This window comes from Portunus trituberculatus, chromosome 48 (genome assembly GCF_017591435.1).
Source record: "Portunus trituberculatus isolate SZX2019 chromosome 48, ASM1759143v1, whole genome shotgun sequence".
Lineage (NCBI taxonomy): Eukaryota > Metazoa > Arthropoda > Malacostraca > Decapoda > Portunidae > Portunus > Portunus trituberculatus.
Window position 1 is genome coordinate 22,204,958 of NC_059302.1, and position 22,500 is coordinate 22,227,457.

Genomic DNA, 22,500 nt, shown 5'->3' on the forward strand with positions numbered 1-22,500 from the left:
ATTATTATTATTATTTTATTATTATTATTATTATTATTATTATTATTATTATTATTATTATTATTATTATTATTAATATTATTATTATTATTATTATTATTATTATTATTATTATTATTATTATTATTATTATTATTATTATTATTATTATTATTATTATTATTATTATTATTATTATTATTATTATTATTATTATTATTATTATTATTATTATTATTATTATTATTATTATTATTATTATTATTATTATTATTATTATTATTATTATTATTATTATTATTATTATTATTATTAATATTATTATTATTATTATTATTATTATTATTATTATTATTATTATTATTATTATTATTATTATTAATATTATTATTATTATTATTATTATTATTATTATTATTATTATTATTATTATTATTTTATTATTATTATTATTATTATTATTATTATTATTATTATTATTATTATTATTATTATTATTATTATTATTATTATTATTATTATTATTATTTTATTATTAATATTTATTATAATAATGATAATAATAATAATAATAATAATAATAATAATAATAATAATAATAATAATAATAATAATAATAATAATAATAATAATAATAATAATAATAATAATATAATGTTAGTGGTGTTGGTGGTGGTTGTGGTGATAGTTTGTGGTTTTGGTGGTAGGGGTGGTGGTGATGGTAGTGGTGATAGTGATAGTAGTGGTGACAGTGGTGGTTGTGGTGGTAGTGGTGGTAGTTGTGGTAGTGGTAGTGGTGATAGTAGTTTTGGTTATGGTGGTAGTGGTGGTGGTGATGGTAGTGGTGGTTGTGGTGATAGTGATGGTTGTGGTGGTGGTGATGGTTGTGGTGGTGGTGATGGTTGTGGTGATAGTGGTGGTTGTGGTGGTGGGTAGTGGTGATGGTAATGGTGGTTGTGGTGGTAGTGGTGGTGGTTATGGTAGTGGTGGTTGTGGTGGTAGTGGTGGTGGTGATGGAAGTGGCGGTTGTGGTGGTAGTGGTGGTGGTGATGGTAGTTGTGGTTGTGGTGGTAGTGGTGGTGGTGGTGGTGGTTGCGGTGGTGGTGGTGGTGGTGGTGGTGGTGGTGATGGATGTGGTGATAAATAATAATAATAATAATAATAATAAACGGTTTATTAGTTAGGCAATGTAAAAAATTACACTGAAAATGTACAACATTACCACAATGAACTAAAAATGCTTAACCTAACTATGGATAAACTTAACCTAGAATTCACTTATTTATTTAAGGCTCGCACAATAGTGGGCATCGCGCTAAGTCGGTACCGATCAGTGCGCGGTGCTCTCAAGGGCGCCACGCGATTATGGTGTCGGGTGGTGGGAGCAGGGGGAGGCACGTCGGGGGATAGCAGGTGGCGGAGACGTGGATGACGCAGCAGTCCTTCCCCAAATTTTTCCAAGGCTTCCTGGTGTCTTGTGGCCAGCCTCGGCAGACTCATGCAGGTCAGGGCGTCCTCGTAGGACCTGTAGGCAGGCCCAAGGATGACCCTGAACGCCCTCCTCTGAACCCTCTCCAGCTGTTGTCGCTGTGGCGGCGTACATGAGCTTAGGGAGTATAAAGGTGAGGTACACTCCCCTCAGCTCATCTGCCGGTGCTCCCAGGGACCTGAGTCGGCGCAGTAAATAGATTTTATATGAGGCTGACCTGATGATGTTGGAAACATGCTGCTTCCATGATAATTGATCATCAACCAAGACACCTAGAAGCTTGGTGCTGCGGACCACCTGGAGGAGTGAGGGCCCACAGAAAGCTGGGGAGGGGACTGCTGCTGTGGAGGTACAAATGTGCATCACCACGGTCTTGGTGTGGTTGATGGTCATTTTGTTGTCCTCCGTCCACGTCTGTAGTTGGTTTAGAGTGGACTGCAGTGCTGAGAAGTCTGGGTTGGTGTTGTTGACGGGTACGCCCACGGTGCAGTCGTCCACATACTTCCAGCGGTGGGGGGTGTGGACGAGAGCATCGTTGATAAGGATGAGGAAACACAGTGGACCCATCTTGGTCCCCTGAGGGACCCCGCATGTGAGCTGTTGGAAAGAGGAGACAGAGCCTGATAACGAACGGCCTGACGCCTTCCCGTGAGGAAGTCTGCCAGCCACGCTATCAGGTAGGAGAGAGACCCAGAGTGATGGCTTTATTTATCACAACAGTGTGATCAACAAGATCAAAGGCCTTTCTGGAGTCCACAAAAGCAATAGCTAGAGAAGTGTTGCGTTTGTCCAGGTGGCTGTGGACGAATTCCAGGAAGCTGACAAGGTAGTGAGATGTGGAGGTGGATTTAATATTGCCAAATTGTTGTGTGTCAATAGAGTTACAAATTTTGTTATACGCCCAGTCGAACACAAAATCTTCACAGATAAGGCTGGGTATAGGGGTGATGGCGACTGGTCTTAGATCATTCAGTGACTGTGGATTAGAAATTTTGGGGAGGGTGACGTAAGATGTCTTCCAGTCATCGGGGCAGGAATGTTGAGAAAGGAGGCATTGATGATAGAGCAAAGGGTGTGGCAAGTTCTGGGGCAAATTCTCTGTAAATTTTGATGGGAGGTCAGTGGGAGTGGTGGATCTGTTTAGTTTAAATTTAAGAAGCTTCCTGTAAACATCAACCTCCTGGACAGGGGTGGAGGGAGGAGGCAGGAGGTAGACTGGGAGAGTAGTGGAGTGAAGGGGAAGGAGTGTCTGACAGATCGCAGCGAAGTGACCGTTAATCTCTTCGGCCGCGCTGTCAGGTGAAAGGTGTGAAACACAGGGAAGAGAAGAGGCTTGTTTTTGTAAACCACACAAAGACTTAATCTTGTCGTACCACTGTCTGTTGTTAGTAAGCTTGAGATGGTGAATTTTGTCTGGGTAGTAACTTGCCTTGGCTTTTTAATTTCCTGATAACTCTGTTCCTTAAACTCCTGTACTGGTCAGGGCTAGAGTGGAAAGCCCTGTCACGCTGACGAAGGAGTCGTTTGATGCAGGGCGTCATCCAAGGGGCATCAGATGGGTCCACTGTGATGTCCTTGGTGGGAAAGTAGTGGTGGAACGCTTCCGTTGTGGTGGTGAAGTAGTTCCGCCATTTTGTGTGGACGTCTTCCTCCTCCAGTACCTCGGTCCACGGGTGATGTGTCAGCCACTGCCCAAATTCCCTCATGGCGGAGTCAGGCATGGGCCTGTGGGATCTGGTGACAGTTGACCTGGGAACCGAGGTGGTGGGGTGGGTGTCCACAGGATGGAGAGGTGGGTGCTGCGTCCCATGGGGGGGAGTGGCTTGGGAGGCGAGTACTGCTGGCTCAGGTCTGTCATGATAAGGTCGAGGGTGGACTGGTGGTGGGTGGGGAAGTCCACGACCTGGGTGAGGTGTAGCTGGTGCAGGATTTCACTGATATCCAAGCGGTTGAAGTCACCACAGATTACCAGCTTGGCAGCAGGAAATCTCACCCGTAGAGCACCTCAGGAGTTATCTGCCACGCCTCCGTGATCGCCACAATGTCTGCACAGTTAGATCTCACTGACACTATCAAGTCGTCCATCTTGTTCACCAGTGATGTCACGTTAGAAAGGAGGAGAGAGGGAAGACTATACCACACGCGCGGAAATTGAAGTGTTTGTATTCCTCTCCTCAACCTTCCGCCCTTCCTTACGGAAGACGTGATCACTTTAATGGGACGCACCACACTCCTTCCTCCCTTAGATCCACGATTCCGAAATAAATGTAAGTTTTTGAGGCGTTGAATGACCTCTGATGGAGGGTACCCAGCCTCACGTCTACGGCGCATAAGGGCATCGCGTCCGTAGCTTAGCACTGCAGCACTCATTTCACTGTTTGTCCAGACGTGCACTCACTTATAATATCCAAAATTGTTTGTATTATAACACTAGGGCGAGCACAAATTAACCTATTAATAACTTATACAAAGGGGAAGGGGGGGAGGCCAACAGGCTGGCCGTGGCTGCCTGAGAGCGCACAAGGTCACACTTCGACCCGAGTGAGGTCAGGAGAGTGTGTTTGTGGTAATGGTTGAGTAGAAATTGGTGATGGTGGAAATGGGTAGTGGAGGAAATGGGTGAGTGGAAATGGGTGAGTGGAAATGGGTAGTGGTGGAAATGGGTGATGGTGGAAATAGGTGATGGTGGAGTTGGATCAGTGAAAATGGGTGAATGGAAATGTGTTTTGGTAGTGGAAATGGGCCATTGGAAATAAGTGAAAGTGAAAATGGAGAGTGGAAATGAGTGATGGTGAAAATGGGTGTTCTTGGAAACCAGTGATGGTGGAAATAGATGAAATTAATTTTTTTTATAATTTGAAAGTCAACTTTTTTAATTTGAAGTTTAATTTTTTTTTTTTATTTGAAAGTCAGTTTTTTCAAATTTGAAAGTCAGTTTTTTTTATTTGAAAGTCAGTTTTTTTTATTTGAAAGTCAGTTTTTTAATTTGAAGTTCAGTTTTTTTTTTTTATTTGAAAGTTAAAAGGTGTAGAATGCCTAGTGACACTATAATACACGCTGGTGACTCAACCATAAAACCATCTGACTCCTTAAAGAACTTGGGTGTCTTCTTTGATAAACACATGCTGTTCGACACACACATAACAGAAATGACTAAGAAAGCCTTTGGCGTTTTGATGTTCATCAATAGAATAAAAGCGTTTTTCAGTAGTAAGGCCAGAAAGATTGTTATTCAAACACTTGTTCTCAGTCTTTTGAATTGATATGGGGTACTACAAATAAGTCACAGCTAAAAAGAGTCCAGAAATTGTATAACTTCTCTGCTAAAGTGGCTGTGGGAGGAAGATCATGCTTCCCCTATCCTAGAGGAACTAAAATGGCTAAACATAACCAAAACAATTCAATATGAACATTGTATATTCATGCACAACATAGTATCACATAGATATCCTAACTGGTTATTCAAATTAATCAGAGAAACACGAGGCAACAAAATAATTTCTACACACCAAGAGCTAACACTGACTACGGCCAGAAATCAATGTTTATTAAAGGGCCACGAATATGGAACGCCTTGCCTCAAGAAGTTAAAGATATAACAAATGTCCACACATTTAGAAGAAGCCTCAGGGATCACATGCTGCACCATCATCTTCCTCTTGCATTCTAATATCTGTTTATCTTCTTGCTTATACTTATTTTTTATTTTATAGTTTTACTTATTAGTTTTTATGTCCTTCCGTAAATTTATTGCTTTAGAAATTTAATTTACTGTTTTTAATCTCTTTCTTTGAGTTTTTCTCTCTCTCTCTCTCTCTCTCTCTCTCTCTCTCTCTCTCTCTCTCTCTCTCTCTCTCTCTCTCTCTCTCTCTCTCTCTCTCTCTCTCTCTCTCTCTCTCTCTCTCTCTCTCTCTCTCTCTCTCTCTCTCTCTCTCTCTCTCTCTCTCTCTCTCTCTCTCTCTCTCTCTCTCTCTCTCTCTCTCTCTCTCTCTCTCTCTCTCTCTCTCTCTCTCTCTCTCTCTCTCTCTCTCTCTCTCTCTCTCTCTCTCTCTCTCTCTCTCTCTCTCTCTCTCTCTCTCTCTCTCTCTCTCTCTCTCTCTCTCTCTCTCTCTCTCTCTCTCTCTCTCTCTCTCTCTCTCTCTCTCTCTCTCTCTCTCTCTCTCTCTCTCTCTCTCTCTCTCTCTCTCTCTCTCTCTCTCTCTCTCTCTCTCTCTCTCTCTCTCTCTCTCTCTCTCTCTCTCTCTCTCTCTCTCTCTCTCTCTCTCTCTCTCTCTCTCTCTCTCTCTCTCTCTCTCTCTCTCTCTCTCTCTCTCTCTCTCTCTCTCTCTCTCTCTCTCTCTCTCTCTCTCTCTCTCTCTCTCTCTCTCTCTCTCTCTCTCTCTCTCTCTCTCTCTCTCTCTCTCTCTCTCTCTCTCTCTCTCTCTCTCTCTCTCTCTCTCTCTCTCTCTCTCTCTCTCTCTCTCTCTCTCTCTCTCTCTCTCTCTCTCTCTCTCTCTCTCTCTCTCTCTCTCTCTCTCTCTCTCTCTCTCTCTCTCTCTCTCTCTCTCTCTCTCTCTCTCTCTCTCTCTCTCTCTCTCTCTCTCTCTCTCTCTCTCTCTCTCTCTCTCTCTCTCTCTCTCTCTCTCTCTCACACACACACACACACACACACACACACACACACACACACAGTCAGTCAGGTGCCAGGGTCGGTTGCCAGAGTCAGTCAGAAGTGTGGTCCTTAAGAGATGCCAGGGTCAGTTGCCAGTGTCAGCCAGGGTGGGGAGAGAAGGGAGGTGCTGTGCACTCACCTCCCCATCTCTCCCAGGGGAGTAAGGAGGCGCATACACGCCTGCCTTGCTCCCCTGGGGAAGAAGGAAGGCGCTGCGCACTCACCTCCCCGGTCAAGTACAGTCGTGGTTAATAGTTTCTATAAATAGACGCGTTTCATGCTTAATTTAGGTAAACATTTAGTGTTTTCTTTTCTGCAGCGGTGAGTTTTATATTATTAATAGAAAGAATACGAAGCACATTCTGATTCCAAGTAACCAGTAACACTTTTATAAAGAGTATATGCAAACAAAGTACATATGATTTTTTTTATTTTTATAATCTGTGTGTCACCCTATATGGAAATACATCTGCCACTGTACATGACCTCAATAATCTTGTCATTTATTTTATTTTGGTTACCATACATCAGACATCTGTATACAGCTGAAATTATCTGTTACTAACTTTAAAGGGTAAAAAATGTGTCTATCAGTAACTCTCTACAGCTTTTACATTTCGTGCGTATGGATTATTTCTAACTAATAAATAAGCTATAGTCACTCCGATAAAGAAAATTGGAAAATTGCATAGTCTTAACTTGTTTACCCACCCAAGAGTTAGTGCAATAGTCATTATCTTTACAGGATTTCCAGAACATGGGTCGCCATCGAGAATTCATAGGTAACCAGTATTTTACCTGCACCAAAAAAACAGCTGCATGCAAGCTTGATGGATGTGAATACACATATGCACCAAAATCAGGAAGTGGCCTTCATGCGGATCTTTTATGTTTGAAGGTCGCCACTAATTTTTAACCAAATTTTCATCATTAATACAGTTTTTGGTGCTGAATACGAATATGACATTCATTTTCTCGAGAAATGAAAGATAGTTACACAAAAAAAGGATATAATGCGCACTACCTTGCGACGCGCATTAATTCATGCAGTAGTAATTAACGGGCGCAACAATACACAGTCGGGTGTCACGCGGCACGTTTGAGACGACCGTGGACAAGATGGATGTGAACTACAACTTGCAGTGGTTATTTACCAATATTTTGACCGAAGAAGACGCTGTTAAATTTCTGCAGAACTTTAACATCATAGAAAAAGAGAAAAGGTGTAAAAAGAAACATCAAATGATAATTAAAAAGCCAAACGAAAGTGTATCGTGGATGTGTTACAAGAGAGCTTGCCGTGATAAAGTTTCAGTGAGAAAAAACACTTGGCTTGATGGCAGTACCATTCCATTGAAGAAAATCATCGTCTTCATTTATTCCTGGGCAAAAGAGTATTCCAGTATTGAATACTGTAAGGACGAATTGAGGATATGTCGCGCTACTACTGTTGATTTCAACAATTACCTAAGAGAGGTGAGTGAACCTAACCTAACCTAACCTAACCTAACCTTAACCTTAACCTTACCTTACCTTACCTTACCTTACCTAACCTAACCTAACCTAAACCCAACCCTAACCTAACCTAACCTTTTCAGATAAGTGCCTCATCTCTACTCGCTGCCACTACGCCTATCGGGGGACCGGGAATGAGAGTTGAAATTGACGAGACTTGCTTCAGCAAACGAAAGTATGAAAAGGAAGAATGCTGCCACAACAATGGGTATTCAGTGGTGTTTGTAGGAAAACACCACCGAATACCCACTGTCTTTCATTTCTCGAGAAAATGAATGTCATATTCGTATTCAGCACCAAAAACTGTACTAATGATGAAAATTTGGTTAGAAATTAGTGGCGACCTCCAAACATAAAAGACCCCTTCATGCAAAAGCCTCTTATTGATCACCTGAAAAGGAAACATTTGGAAGAATACAACCCGGCAATTGATGAAGCAGAAGAAAAGCAAGCAAAGAAAAGAAAGCTTGAAGAGTCTGGGCACATAACTCATTTTTTCAGTACAGTTGGAGAATCCTCTTCAAGTTCAAAGACACCCAAATTACATAATGTTGAGATAAATGTTAGCAAAGAGGATATCCAGAATTTAGCTGTTGAAGCTGTAACAGTGAATGGGCTGCCCTTGTCTGTCTTCGAAAAGTCTGGGATCTCCAAAATGATTGCTCCCAATTATATGTAAGTTAGGTATCTCACTGAATCGGAAAGCAGTGCGATCGCTAACAATGAAAGCCGCAGATGAAAAAAATTATTGACCTGAGAGCTGAGTTTAGTCAGCGCATGGTTTGTGTGAAAACAAGATCTATGTACACGACGAGGGCGCCACTTCATAGGTGTTAATTTCCAAGCCGTCGTCAATGGAAACTTGAAACTTATTACTGCTACCGTGAAGGAGATGACAGAACGAGCAACTGGTAGAGAAATCCGTGCAATGTTACTTTCTTCATTGCAGAAACTAGGGATAGAGGAACAGCAAATATATACCTTAACGACCGACAATGGCTCAAATGTAATAAAGGCAGCAAAGATCATGCGAGAAAATACAAGACAAACACCTGAGGATACTGAAGAGAGCTATGGAAGTGATGAGTATGATGATGAAGTGGATAACTTGAGTGAGGAAGAGATAAGTAGGGTGAGTGAATTAAATGAGACTCTAAGTGGAATAAAAACTGCAGCAGAAGGTGTGATTTCTGTAAGGTGTGCAGTTCACACACTTCAACTGTGTGTGCATGATGTCATCAGCTCTAATACTCGAATAAAGAAGGTTCTAGGGCAGTGCGTAAAGTCGTAAACAAGACACACACACAGAACATGCGACTTATCTTCAAACAGAACAGAAAAGCTTTGCCAAAATTGGACTGTGATACTCGTTGGGGATCCACATACGATATGCTAGAGAGTGTGGTTGCCGGCAAACCATTTTGGATCAAATAGCTTTGGCTAATGAGTCGCTCCTTCTGCTAGAAAACGAATGGGAAATTATCATGGATGTGCTACACAGTCTTAAGCCTATCTATGAAACAACAAAGACTCTGCAACTCAGAAATCTCGTTGCTGGGCAATTCTTGGGGGAATGGATGAAGTGCAAGGTTCTTCTCTCCAAGGAAGCAACAGTCACTTCACTTGCAGTACTTCAAGCTATGGAAAAGAGAGGAGGCACTCCTTAATAATGGAGCACTTCTTTCTGCTATATACTTAGATCCCAGATTTCAGTGTCTTCTTAGGCAACCACAGAAGATAGTAGCTCAACAACATCTATATGAATTGTGGAAGAGAATGTTAATGTTGGAATCTGAGAAAGAAACCAACAAGAGCAAGGAAATGGAAGAGACTGATAATAAAGAACACTGTCTGCATGAAGACGAAAGTACAACAATTGATGTGATTGATCAGCTTCTGATTGCAAGTGACAAGAACAATGAAGAGTGTGGTGAGCGAGATAAGACTGATATGGATGGCATTAGGCAAGCAGTAAACAACTTTGACAACTGTAAGAGGGTGGACAGAAATGAAGATATTTTCAGTGGTGGCAATGCCATCCACATCAGGATCTAAAGAGACTTGCAGAAGTTGCATTGGCTCTTCCTGTCTCCCAAGTCAGTGTAGAGCGTACCTTTTCAGGTTTAAGGTATATCCTAGATGAACTGAGGCTAGGGCTGAAAGAAGATATAATTGAATCTATAATGTTTTTACGGTGCAACACTTAAGAAGTTGCTACACTGATGGCATATTCGGTGACCATGCAATGCCATGCAGCACGCAACAGCCAACAATCAACTTTTTTTTTTTTCATTTTCGTGTTTCTTATCATCAGTTTGGAATAAACACTCTCTCTTGTATGTGAAATGTTTCAGTGGGCCCTTAATAAATAATCAAAGGATAAGTAAGTTTCAAATTATTTTTAATTTAAAACCACAAACAAATGAGGTTTAAGTTTTCTACATCATGTGAAATTTAATGTTTTTGTTTATATGATATATATTCCTCTTCCTATAAAATGAAATAGTTCGCCCAAGATAATCTTTAGTTGATTCTAAGACATATTATGTAAGTTCATACTACCGCACCTATTAGAACTGGAACTTTTCACTAACAGTAAAAAGTTCCAGTTCTAATACCTACTATATTTACAGTGATAAATATACGTACTATATTTAAAAGGTATGTTCACTAACAAGAAAACTAAAACAGTTGTATGAACTTAATCTTCAGTCTTAATAAGGAAGTGTTTCCACAAGTACTTCATAAAATTGGTTAATTTTAGAGATGTAGCTTATGGCATTGGTACGATATTGGGTACGAAATTACGGTACGAAATTTATCTTTTCGTACTAGTACGGTACGGTTTTTTGGTTACGGTACGAAATTACGGTACGGTATTTTTGAGCATGCGGAATCACGATATTTATTACGTACCGTACCGTACTGCCAGCCTTGCTTCTAAGGTAAAGAAGACAACATATATTTGAATACATCACAAGTTCAATAAGAAGTATTGTTGCTGATTCCAATGTGAATGTTTATTCGCACAGCGGTAATTACATCAAACTGTGGACTGTTAAGTGAGTCTCAGTCATGGAGTACAAATAGTAATATTAGTCGTACTAGTAAAAGTAGCAGTAGTAGTAGGTGAGATTAGAGAACTCGACAAAGGCGGGCATTCCTTGGGTGTGAGGCCGCCTCCGGGAACCCTCCCTTCTCCTTGGTAACGTAACTATATCTATCTCTCCCTCTCTCCCTATCTCTATATTTCTATTTACATATTACTCTTGTAATCTCTCCATATAATTCAGTAATAATGCGGTCGTTAGCCAACCAGACTACAACAGCTATGGGATTCATCTTATATACCTAAAGAAATATATTATTTAAGAGGGTTGCTACTACTACTACTACTACTACTACTACTACTACTACTACTACTACTACTACTACTACTACTACTACTACTACTACTACTACTACTACTACTACTACTACTACTACTACTACTAATGCTGTATTTTCTATTGCTCTTCCTGCTACTACTACTACTAACACTAATACTAATACTAATAGTAATACTAATACAAAAACAATAATAACAACAACAACAACAACAACAACAACAACAACAACAACAACAACAACAACAACAACAACAACAACAACAACAACTACTACTACTACTACTACTACTACTACTACTACTACTACAACAACAGCAACAACAACAACAGCAACTACTACTACTACTACTGCTACTACTTTTACTACTACTAAAACAACAGCAACAACAACAACAACAAGTACTACTACTACTACTAATACAAAACAAGAACAAGAACAACAACAACAACTACTACTACTACTACTACTACTACTACTACTACTACTACTACTACTACTACTACTGAGACATCGTGGCACACCTCCTGAGCATCCTGGCGGTCAGATCTCTCACCTCATCGTGCCTGATACATACGAATCCCCGTTTTGCACGTCATGGTGTGGTTGACGTCATTGGGGGAACTACACACACAGGTACTGGGGAGTCCTTCCACCGGCCAGCCGTACCTCAGAGCAATGGCGTCGACAAATTCTTGTTTGTTGAGGCTGAAGCCCTTCGCTCAATGGGCAGTGACGTTAGCCAGTTAGAGGCTCCCGTTTCCTGTGCAGTGAGGATTTTTCTCACTGTGGTTGCAGGCAGGATGTTTATCAGGTCTTCGAGACAGTTTCGTTGATGTTGTTGCCTGTCTCTAGATATAATTCGTCTTTGCTCAGTGACTGCACTTTGGGCTATTTCACCATGTGCGTCCTGAGCAATGATCTTCTGTGAGGGACCTGGTGAGCTTGAGGGAGTTGAGGTTCTCCACAGTCGCTAATTTCTTAGGGAGGTGATTCCCATCCCGCCCAGTGTCATACCCTGGCATGCCACAGCCTGGTGGGACATAGCGTGATGCAGCAGTGGCACAAGGATGTAAATAATTACGTCTACGGGAGAATTGTACAAGGGACCCTACTGTGAACTGAACACGAGAGTGAGAGGCCTAACATAAACAAGAGAGGGAAGCCAGACATCAGATATTACGCAGACCCAAACAAACACTCAAAACAAAATACTCTGGTTACGACGTTGGAGAGTGGTATAGTCAAGACGTGTTTCCCACGTGTAGTTGAACAGGATGGGTGGTTTTAAATGGCCAATGAACAAGCAGTATTTCATGTTTAGACCAATGGGGAGCGTGCTATGAGACTAGGGAAAAGTTGAGCCTATGAAACACCAGTAAGGCAATGTTGTGTATACTACGTTTAAGGTTGTTTCTACTACGTTTAAGGTTGTTTCTACATTACCTTCGTATGTGTTCTCGTCCTTACATTGTCACACGTGGACCTCCACATGTCTGATCTCTGAATGGTAGATGGTAAAATGGGCGTGGAGAAAAGGTACGAAACCTTGAGTATTTAAAATAAGCAGAAACCCGCAAGAGGATATAGATCGAGAATCTTGGCAGAAACGAGAGGAGAAAGCAGAAGGCAGTGGCCGAGAGGAGGAGAAGAAACATTCGAGTCATGGACAGACTCTTTCTTGTATTAGTGAGTAAAGCTCTATAGTTGTTAATGCAGTCTAAGACAATGTTTATGTCATTGAAGTGAAAGGAGGAAACAAATATAGGATGTGTATTTATTAGGATGTTATATTAAGATTTTATGTATGTGTAGTGCAATTCCCACAGTTGATGCATTAAGATATATAATATTGAGGAGATAATTACATATGATATATTGTGGTGTATACATTATATGGGCATTTATAGAAGTCAAGCATTGAGTTGATATTGAGATGCATCAGCTGTGAAATTGGCACCAAGGTTTTGTGGTTTTATTGTATGTGATTAACATTGATGAAGGATTTACGGAGATAAGGATTAATGGAGATGAGCTTAACATTTCTAAGGGCATTGATTGAATTTGTGTGACATTATGAGCAATCTTGAAAAGTGGTGTAATTAATCTTAGATGAATTAAAATTAGAAAATACAATACCGTATAATATATTACCTGCAGTAAGAATAAGTCTTCACTTAGAATAACACGATTGCAACTTGCAACGAACTTCCGAAACTGGTGGCAGCGGTGGGATATTATTGATATTATTGCAATTGCAATCGTTGCAGGCGTATAGTTGAGAGTGAAGACAATTAAAATTTCGATCAAGTGCATTGGATGTCACGGATGTAGCGGATGTTAACGAGTAAATATTGAGAACTTTTTAATGTTGCTTAATTGTAGATGAAACATATAGTTCATAAATTACGTCAGCGCTCGGTATCGCTTAACGGTAAAGCGAATCAGCAGCCAGCCGTCACAACCTCTAGAATGGCGCAGTCACCCCTACATCTCCGTTTTCCCCAAACCGGCTTGCATCAGTACGGGGAAATTGCGGAAGCGATCACTGACAATGCAAGGGATAATTTTTCCAAGGTAATTGGGTTACCATATTTTTGTGGAGGTGAAGAAAGAAGCCCGTCGGTACCAAATGTAAAATGTATCGCCAGCGCTCACGCATGGATAAAGGATTTAGAAAATAGAACAATGACAAACTGGACAGACGAAGGGAGGATAGAGTTGGCCAAGCAATATGCATTAGACAGTGCATATACTCATATGACACACTGTGCAACGCAACATAAAAATGATTGGGATGATGTGAGAAAAGCATTCCTTGATATTTATCCAGAGGATAGATCGCTTCCAAGCCTGATCAGTGAATTGTCATCAGTAACTCGACAGCCCAGAGAAACCATAACAGAGCTCTATATCAGAGTAGAAGGGATTGTGGCAAAATTAGAAAGCATGAAACCCACAGGTAAGGAAGTATATAATGATATATTTGTCTCCATCATTGTGAATGCCTTGCCTAAGGATTTTTCTTATATCCTTGCTGATGCAGATATGAAAAAGCCTTTATTAGTATACAAAAAGCTCTCAAATATGTAGCGTCACACCCCAGCCTTCAGCTACACGACGCTGCAGTACGCAAAGAAAATAGGGTTGTCCCAGTAAACGCAGTGACAGTGAATGCTGTTACTACAGATCACACGATGTATCGCCCTCAGAATGTCAGAAATATACATTGTCAGAGGTGTGGGCGAAATAACCACACCATTCAAAATTGTAGAACCATAGAATGCTTTAGATGTCACAAGTGGGGACATTTCGCGAGTCAGTGCACAGTGAAATTACCACCAATACCACCAAGGGCGAGGCCCACGGTAACTTGTTTCACCTGCGGGGTACAAGGGCATGCGAGTAAGGACTGCATGAACAACTCACGTAGGTACACCACATATCAAACACAAAAAAAACGCCAATTTACCACCAACGCAACCACATGAATCGGTGGTAATCACAGCGGTGAATAGTGACACGGGAAATGTTTCTATTGAAGTTCAGATTGAAAATGAGAGTGTATTAGCCTTGATGGACACGGGGCAGGGGTATCTCTTGTATCGCGTGACGTTGTAGACAAACTTAGAAAGAAACACATTACTCCAACAAATAAGGTAATTCGCAATGCGAGTGGAGATGAAATGTTGACTTCAGGAAAGACTAAGCTAACTTTGACAATTGGAGGTAAGATATACACACATGATTTTGTGATCAGTGAAGATAGAGCCTTGCCATCACAGATAATAATAGGTTTTGACTTTATGAAAAGATATAATGTGAATCTAAATACCAAACCTCTGCAATTATATATTGAAGGAAGGAGAATTGTTATTGTAGAAATACCCATGATGCATGCCATCATGATAACTGAGAGAAGTGAAAAGGAAGCAGTAACAAATGAATCAAAGGATAATCCCAGTTATAAATGCTCAGTAGCTCAGACATCAATATTACAAGGAGTACGAGTGAGTTATGTGACCTTAGAAACAAAGTTAGTGGATAGTGATATCGCTATATTCGAGCCAGTTAAAGGAGTTATAGGGTCTCAGTTTTTATGTCCAGGTTTAGTGAAATTAGAAAATGACATGGAGAAGAAGAAATCTAGGTTTGTGGTGAGGTATATAAATTTCTCGAGTGAACATGTGCCGTTAGAGCCAGGGAAAACATTAGGCTACTTACAGTCATGTCAGAGTGAGGTTCTGCCAAGCGGGAGTGATGAATATACAGTGAATGGTGTGACAGAAGAAAATGAAACAGACAAAATGAAGGCCTTTTCAGAAATCATTAATCACATGTATCCTGAGGGAACAAGGAAAAATCAAATATTGAAAGAATTAGTTGTTAAATACTCCTCTGTCTTTGCTAGTGATGACGACATTCCAAGTATATCACCCTTTTTCTACCACACCATTCAGTTACAGTCCAGACCTACGTCCAAGAAACCTTATCCCATCCCAGCTTGTTTTTATGATAAGGTAGCTGAACAAATTAAAGTAATGGAGAGCCAGGGTATTATTAGACCATCCAGATCAGCATTTATCTCCCCAGTTGTTCCCATAGTGAAAAGGATGGAAAAATTAGATTGTGTGTAGATTTCAGGAATTTAAATCAGCATGTGCTGAATGATTCTTACCCATTACCTAATGTGAATAACATTTTGCATAACTTGGGAAAAGGAAAGATGTTTTCATGCCTTGACTTGAAACAAGGTTACCATCAAATACAGTTAAATGAAGAAAGCAAGCCCTGGACTGCATTTGCAACACCAAATGGATTATATGAACATAATGTGCTACCTATGGGTTTAAAGGATTCTCCTGCGGCATTCTGTAGAATTATTAATCAGGTATTGGCTGGATTGACAGGATCTGATACTTTTGTTTATATTGATGATATCATAGTTCAAGGAACAGATCTAGAAAATCATGTAAAGAATTTGGAGAGGGTTCTTCTACGCTTGCAAGATGCTCAGTTGAAAGTAAACCTGAAAAAATGTAATTTCTTTAAGGATAGTGTAAATTATCTAGGACATATTATATCAGCCGAAGGGTTGAAAACACAGCCTAGCAAAATTGAAGTTATTAAGAACATGCCAGCCCCACAACAGTGAAAGAATTACAGTCCTTCATTGGAATGGCTAACTACTATAGGAAGTTTGTGAGAAACTATGCTGAGATAGCTGCTCCCTTAACTAAACTAACAGCAGGAATGGTGACTGGAAAGAAGAACAATAACCACATAATGTGGAATGAAGAAGCTGATAGGGCTTTTAAGACCTTGAAGCAAGAATTAACACAAAATGTTGTTTTGAAATTTCCAGACTTCTCAAAGCCGTTCTTTTAACGACGGATGCTTCGAGCTTTGCCATCGGGGGATTAATACAACAAAGGGATAGCATGAATAACCTAAGACCCTTATCATTTTTTAGCAGGAAACTGAACAAGGCTGAACTTAATTATAGTACTATTGAAAGAGAGGCTCTGGCAATTGTATATGGGCTTAAGGTAAACAGAGATTTGTGCCTGGGTTACCCTATTTATATTCTCACAGATCACAGACCATTAGTATGGTTGTTGACCACCTCAAATGCAAATAGCAGGATAGTTCGGTGGCAATTAGCTGTTGCAGAGTTTGATATTAAGGTGGAATATATTCCTGGAAAAGCTAACAAGGTAGCAGATCATTTATCCAGGTTGAGGGAAGTGGAAATAAATGAAGGAAATGAACATTTGTTAGCAATAACAGAAAACACAGAAGAAAATATGGTGGATTGGAATCTGAAGGAATTAATAAGGTCACAAGATAACCATGAATTTTATGGCTTATTGAAGAAGTTAATGAGAGAGAATTTAACTGAGCAAGAAATAAAAGGAAAATTAAGTAAGCACAATATTGATAAGAGGTATAAGAAGTTAAAGATATCAGAATTGTCTCTAGACAATAATATGCTTTACAGAGTAAGTCACAACACATATGGAGAAATGACGCGTCAGATATTAGTACCCGAACAGTTTGTGCACACTGCTGTACACCTCGGCCACTCTTTGCCAACCGCGGGGCATGGTGGGCCATCCGTTACCTTAAGTAGGTGTCAGAAATTTGCATATTGGCCAAAAATGAAGGAGGACATTGAAAGATATTGCAGGTCTTGTCTCATCTGTCGTAGGCTTAAGAGGTCGGGGGACGCCCCAGCACCACTGAGAAGATACCCGGATGTTGAGAGACCTTTCCAGCGCATACATATGGATATTGTTGGTCCCATGGGTAGATCGGATAATGGATATATGTATTGTCTTGTTGTGATAGATGTGCTTACTAGATATTTGATTACAAAACCACTGAAAACCAAGTCGGCCGCAGAAGTTGCTAGAATATTTTTTTGATGAAGTGATTTGTAAACATGGTATACCTGAGATGTTAGTGACAGACCAAGGTAGGGAATTTGTCAATTCTATATTACAGGGATTAACTGAGTTACTGCATTTCCGACATAGCAAAACTACAGCTTACCATCCTCAAGCAAATGGGATAGTTGAAAGATCAAATGCAACCTTGATTAACATACTGCGCACTTTGGTGCAAGATAATATGAATATCTGGGATACAATGCTCCCAATAGCTACATTTGCATATAATAGTGCTTACCACACAAGTATAAAAGAAAGTCCTTTTTATCTCATGTATCTCAGAGATCCAACCATCCCATTTGAAATGATGAAAGAGGAACAAGTTTGGTATAATGTTGATGATTTTAAGCAGGAGATGGCAACAAAAGCAAATAGGGTATATGCTAGGTGTCAGCAATATTTAGAAGAAGCTAAGGGAATAAATGAAAAGGCTCAATGTAAGAAGGCAAGGATAAAGACTATTCAAGTTGGAGATAGAGTATATGTCCGCCGAGTACCCACTGCAGGAACCCCCGCAAAGTTGCAACCCGCATATACAGGTCCTTATAGAGTGACAGAAAAGGTGAGTGATGTAGTGGTCAAATTAAGAAACATTAGAAATGGTAAGATGACAACATTACACACTGACAGAATAAGAATTATCCATGAAGACAATGCTACCCCTCAGATGAACCCGAATGTCAGACGAGCATATCCGGTACACGAGCCAGGTGAAACAAGGGGAAACCAAGTTGACATTGCAGACACTAGATCCTTTTCCAGTGTTCTCAGGGGATGTAGAGCACTGTGTAGATTCAGAATCGGATGACAATTCACTATCAGAAGCGAGTCATGGTGTTGATGAGGAAATTCATAATGTAACTGAGAATTTGCAAGAAGAATATCAAGGTGAAGCTACCACGTCAGTCCCATACAGTTTACGGTCGAGGACAAGTGTGCCGAATCTTCCGTTTGTAATGCATAAGCCCTTAGAATATGGTAAAAGAAAATAAATAAAATAAAATAAAATGAAATGTTCCTTTGCAGACTGTGGGGCTATGCATGGGATACGTTCAAGCCTGGGATGTACCCCAAAGCTCACCTCCTCAACAAGGGATGAGTTTCTCCCAAGACCATCAACTACTTGTAACTGGACAAGCTTATGTGGTGCCTTTTTTGTTGAAATTGGAGGATATCTATGAGCCAATTAAAAAAGCCATCAATATCACTCAGAATATAATATATAATTTAGATAAAATTGCAGGAGATGATCTTATCATCAATCAGAATATGATATATAATTTAGATGAAATTGAGGGAGATGATTTTATCTTGTTTACCTCTTTGATTTCTCAGCATATCCTGGCTTTTCAAGAAAGATTAAAAAATTTGCATGCTTCAATGCAGGATTTCCTAATGCATATTGTGGCCAATGACATTCCTCAACCTAGAAGGAAAAAAAGGGGAGCAATAAATTTTATAGGATCTTTTGCAAACACATTATTTGGGACTGCTACACAAGATCAAGTTGATATTATTCATAAAAGATTACAATCGTTAGACTCCTTCACAGAAGAGGAAAGAAAACTCCTCAATGTTCATTCCCATGTTATCAATGTCACTCTCAATGAACTAACAAATGTTCATCAAACATTGGAAAAACTAGAAACTGCTACCCGTGTTACTAAGACCCTTATGACTAAGATGGAAAAACATATAGAAAATAATGAAAATCCATTCTTTCACTGGAGATTTTACTGCATATCCAGCTAGCCTTGACATCCATTGCAGCTGATCATATTAATTTTAAGATAGGATTACAAAGTATGATGGAAACCCATATTTCTCCTAATATTGTGACAAATGCATTTTACTACAACTTTTAGATGAGATATCAGTTAAACATGAGTTATTGTTTCCTCCTAAACCAGAATATTTAGGATTACACAGAGCTGCTATTCGTGTAATCCATAAGACTGCATTACATGACTTGAGCTTCTACTTACTCGTTCCTTTGCGAGGAATTCCAGCTGACACCTTTGATGTCTTCAGGATGACCTCCTTCCTTTCCTATTTCTAAATCAGATGCTTTTTTAATGCATCAACCTTCAAGGAAATATTTAGTGATTAACAAGGCAAGAAATCAATTTTTTTGACTGATGATTTTGATGATTGTAGGATGTCTGATGATATATTGATATGTCCTCCCAACCAACCTATATATTCCACTAACACTGATTGTTGTGAGGTTGCTATTTTTCTGCACAAGCCTTCTGTCTCTGATATATGTAACACGCTGATTGTGAAGTCTTTCAAGCCTATTTTTGTTGATCAGCCATCTGGGTGGAATTATGCCACAAGCAAACCACTAGATATTACTGTGAATTGTAACAACTCCTCCATTCCTACTACTAGACACATTATTAATGGTACTGGCCTTCTGAAAGTGAGTCAGGGTTGTTCTATACATAGTGATACATTTTCTCTCCCCTGCTTCCTCTCATTATATTGCTGAAGCTCCTATGGTTATTCAACCTTATCCCCTTACTACTCCCATTGCCTTCTCATCCTGGGAACATTCTGTTATTGTGAATACCACTAATATCAGCATTCCCGACAGTTTTGGTCTTGAGCCCTGGTCTGTCCCAAAATATATTGCACATATGCAGCCGCTGGCGAAACAGTCCCCTCCTACGGCACTCGACTGGCACAACTGGAAGGACTGGCTCTGGATCCTATTGCCTATTGGGGTCATCGCGGCCGGCCTGGTGGCCTACCGCATCTACCGACCCTGTGCACTCCTTGGCTTGGCACAGGCTGCGCCAGCCCAGGTGACTGTCAGCACACAACGCCAGCTCAATCCAGAGGACACCGCATATCACGCATGCCCTCACCACTAGCAGTTCGCGCCGGGACGCGCTACTAAGGATGGGGGTATGTCATACCCTGGCATGCCACAGCCTGGTGGGACATAGCGTGATGCAGCAGTGGCACAAGGATGTAAATAATTACGTCTACGGGAGAATTGTACAAGGGACCCTACTGTGAACTGAACACGAGAGTGAGAGGCCTAACATAAACAAGAGAGGGAAGCCAGACATCAGATATTACGCAGACCCAAACAAACACTCAAAACAAAATACTCTGGTTACGACGTTGGAGAGTGGTATAGTCAAGACGTGTTTCCCCACGTGTAGTTGAACAGGATGGGTGGTTTTAAATGGCCAATGAACAAGCAGTATTTCATGTTTAGACCAATGGGGAACGTGCTATGAGACTAGGGAAAAGTTGAGCCTATGAAACACCAGTAAGGCAATGTTGTGTATACTACGTTTAAGGTTGTTTCTACTACGTTTAAGGTTGTTTCTACATTACCTTCGTATGTGTTCTCGTCCTTACATTGTCACACGTGGACCTCCACATGTCTGATCTCTGAATGGTAGATGGTAAAATGGGCGTGGAGAAAAGGTACGAAACCTTGAGTATTTAAAATAAGCAGAAACCCGCAAGAGGAGATAGATCGAGAATCTTGGCAGAAACGAGAGGAGAAAGCAGAAGGCAGTGGCCGAGAGGAGGAGAAGAAACATTCGAGTCATGGACAGACTCTTTCTTGTATTAGTGAGTAAAGCTCTATAGTTGTTAATGCAGTCTAAGACAATGTTTATGTCATTGAAGTGAAAGGAGGAAACAAATATAGGATGTGTATTTATTAGGATGTTATATTAAGATTTTATGTATGTGTAGTGCAATTCCACAGTTGATGCATTAAGATATATAATATTGAGGAGATAATTACATATGATATATTGTGGTGTATACATTATATGGGCATTTATAGAAGTCAAGCATTGAGTTGATATTGAGATGCATCAGCTGTGAAATTGGCACCAAGGTTTTGTGGTTTTATTGTATGTGATTAACATTGATGAAGGATTTACGGAGATAAGGATTAATGGAGATGAGCTTAACATTTCTAAGGGCATTGATTGAATTTGTGTGACATTATGAGCAATCTTGAAAAGTGGTGTAATTAATCTTAGATGAATTAAAATTAGAAAATACAATACCGTATAATATATTACCTGCAGTAAGAATAAGTCTTCACTTAGAATAACACGATTGCAACTTGCAACGAACTTCCGAAACTATTCGTGGTCCCTTAATAAACAGTGATTTCTGGCCGTAGGAAGTGTTAGCTCTTGGTGTGTTGAAATTATTTTGTTGCCTTGTGTTTCTCTGATTAATTTGAATAACCAGTTAGGATATCTATGTGATACTATGTTGTGCATGAATATACAATGTTCATATTGAATTGTTTTGGTTATGTTTAGCCATTTTAGTTCCTCTAGGATAGGGGAAGCATGATCTTCCTCCCAGAGCCACTTTAGCAGAGAAGTTATACAATTTCTGGACTCTTTTTAGCTGTGACTTATTTGTAGTACCCCATGTGTTTATTAAAGAAGACACCCAAGTTCTTTAAGGAGTCAGATGGTTTTATGGTTGAGTCACCAGCGTGTCACTAGGCATTCTACACCTTTTAACTTTCAAATAAAAAAAACTGAACTTCAAATAAAACAACGGATTTTAATAAAAAAAAAAAAAAACTGAAATAGAAGAAACTGAATTTAAAATTAAAAAAAGTTGACTTTCAAATTTAAAAAACTGACTTTCAAATTAAAAAAAGCTGATTTTCAAATTTAAAAAAACTGACTTTCAAATAAAAAAAACTGACTTTCAAATTAAAAAAATTAAACTTCAAATTAAAAAGTTGTCTTTTAAATTAAAAAAATAATAACTTCGTCTATTTCCACCATCACTGGTTTCCAACACCACCCATTTTCATCATCACCCATTTCCACTCTCCCATTTCCACTTTCACCCACTTCCACTGACCAATTTCCACTACCACCACCCATTTCCATTCACTCCACCGCAACCACCACCACCACCACCTCTACCACCACACCCCACTACCATCACCACCACCACAGCACCACAACCGCCACTACCATCACCACCACCACTACCACCACAACCACCATTACCAT

At 39.9% G+C, this 22,500-nt stretch overlaps 2 protein-coding genes across 5 annotated transcripts in view; both read left to right on the forward strand.

Annotated features, from left to right (window-relative positions):
- The window catches only part of LOC123498903 (neurensin-1-like), a 379,401-nt gene that overhangs the window by 144,266 nt on the left and 212,635 nt on the right, over positions 1-22,500 (forward strand). The gene's annotated exons all lie outside the window — the stretch shown is intronic.
- Positions 13,782-19,225, forward strand: LOC123498525. The gene is made up of 4 exons (XM_045245700.1): positions 13,782-13,983; positions 14,115-14,259; positions 14,593-15,541; positions 18,500-19,225. The coding sequence occupies exons 1-4, from the start codon at positions 13,782-13,784 to the stop codon at positions 19,223-19,225; spliced, it is 2,022 nt and encodes a 673-aa protein (XP_045101635.1).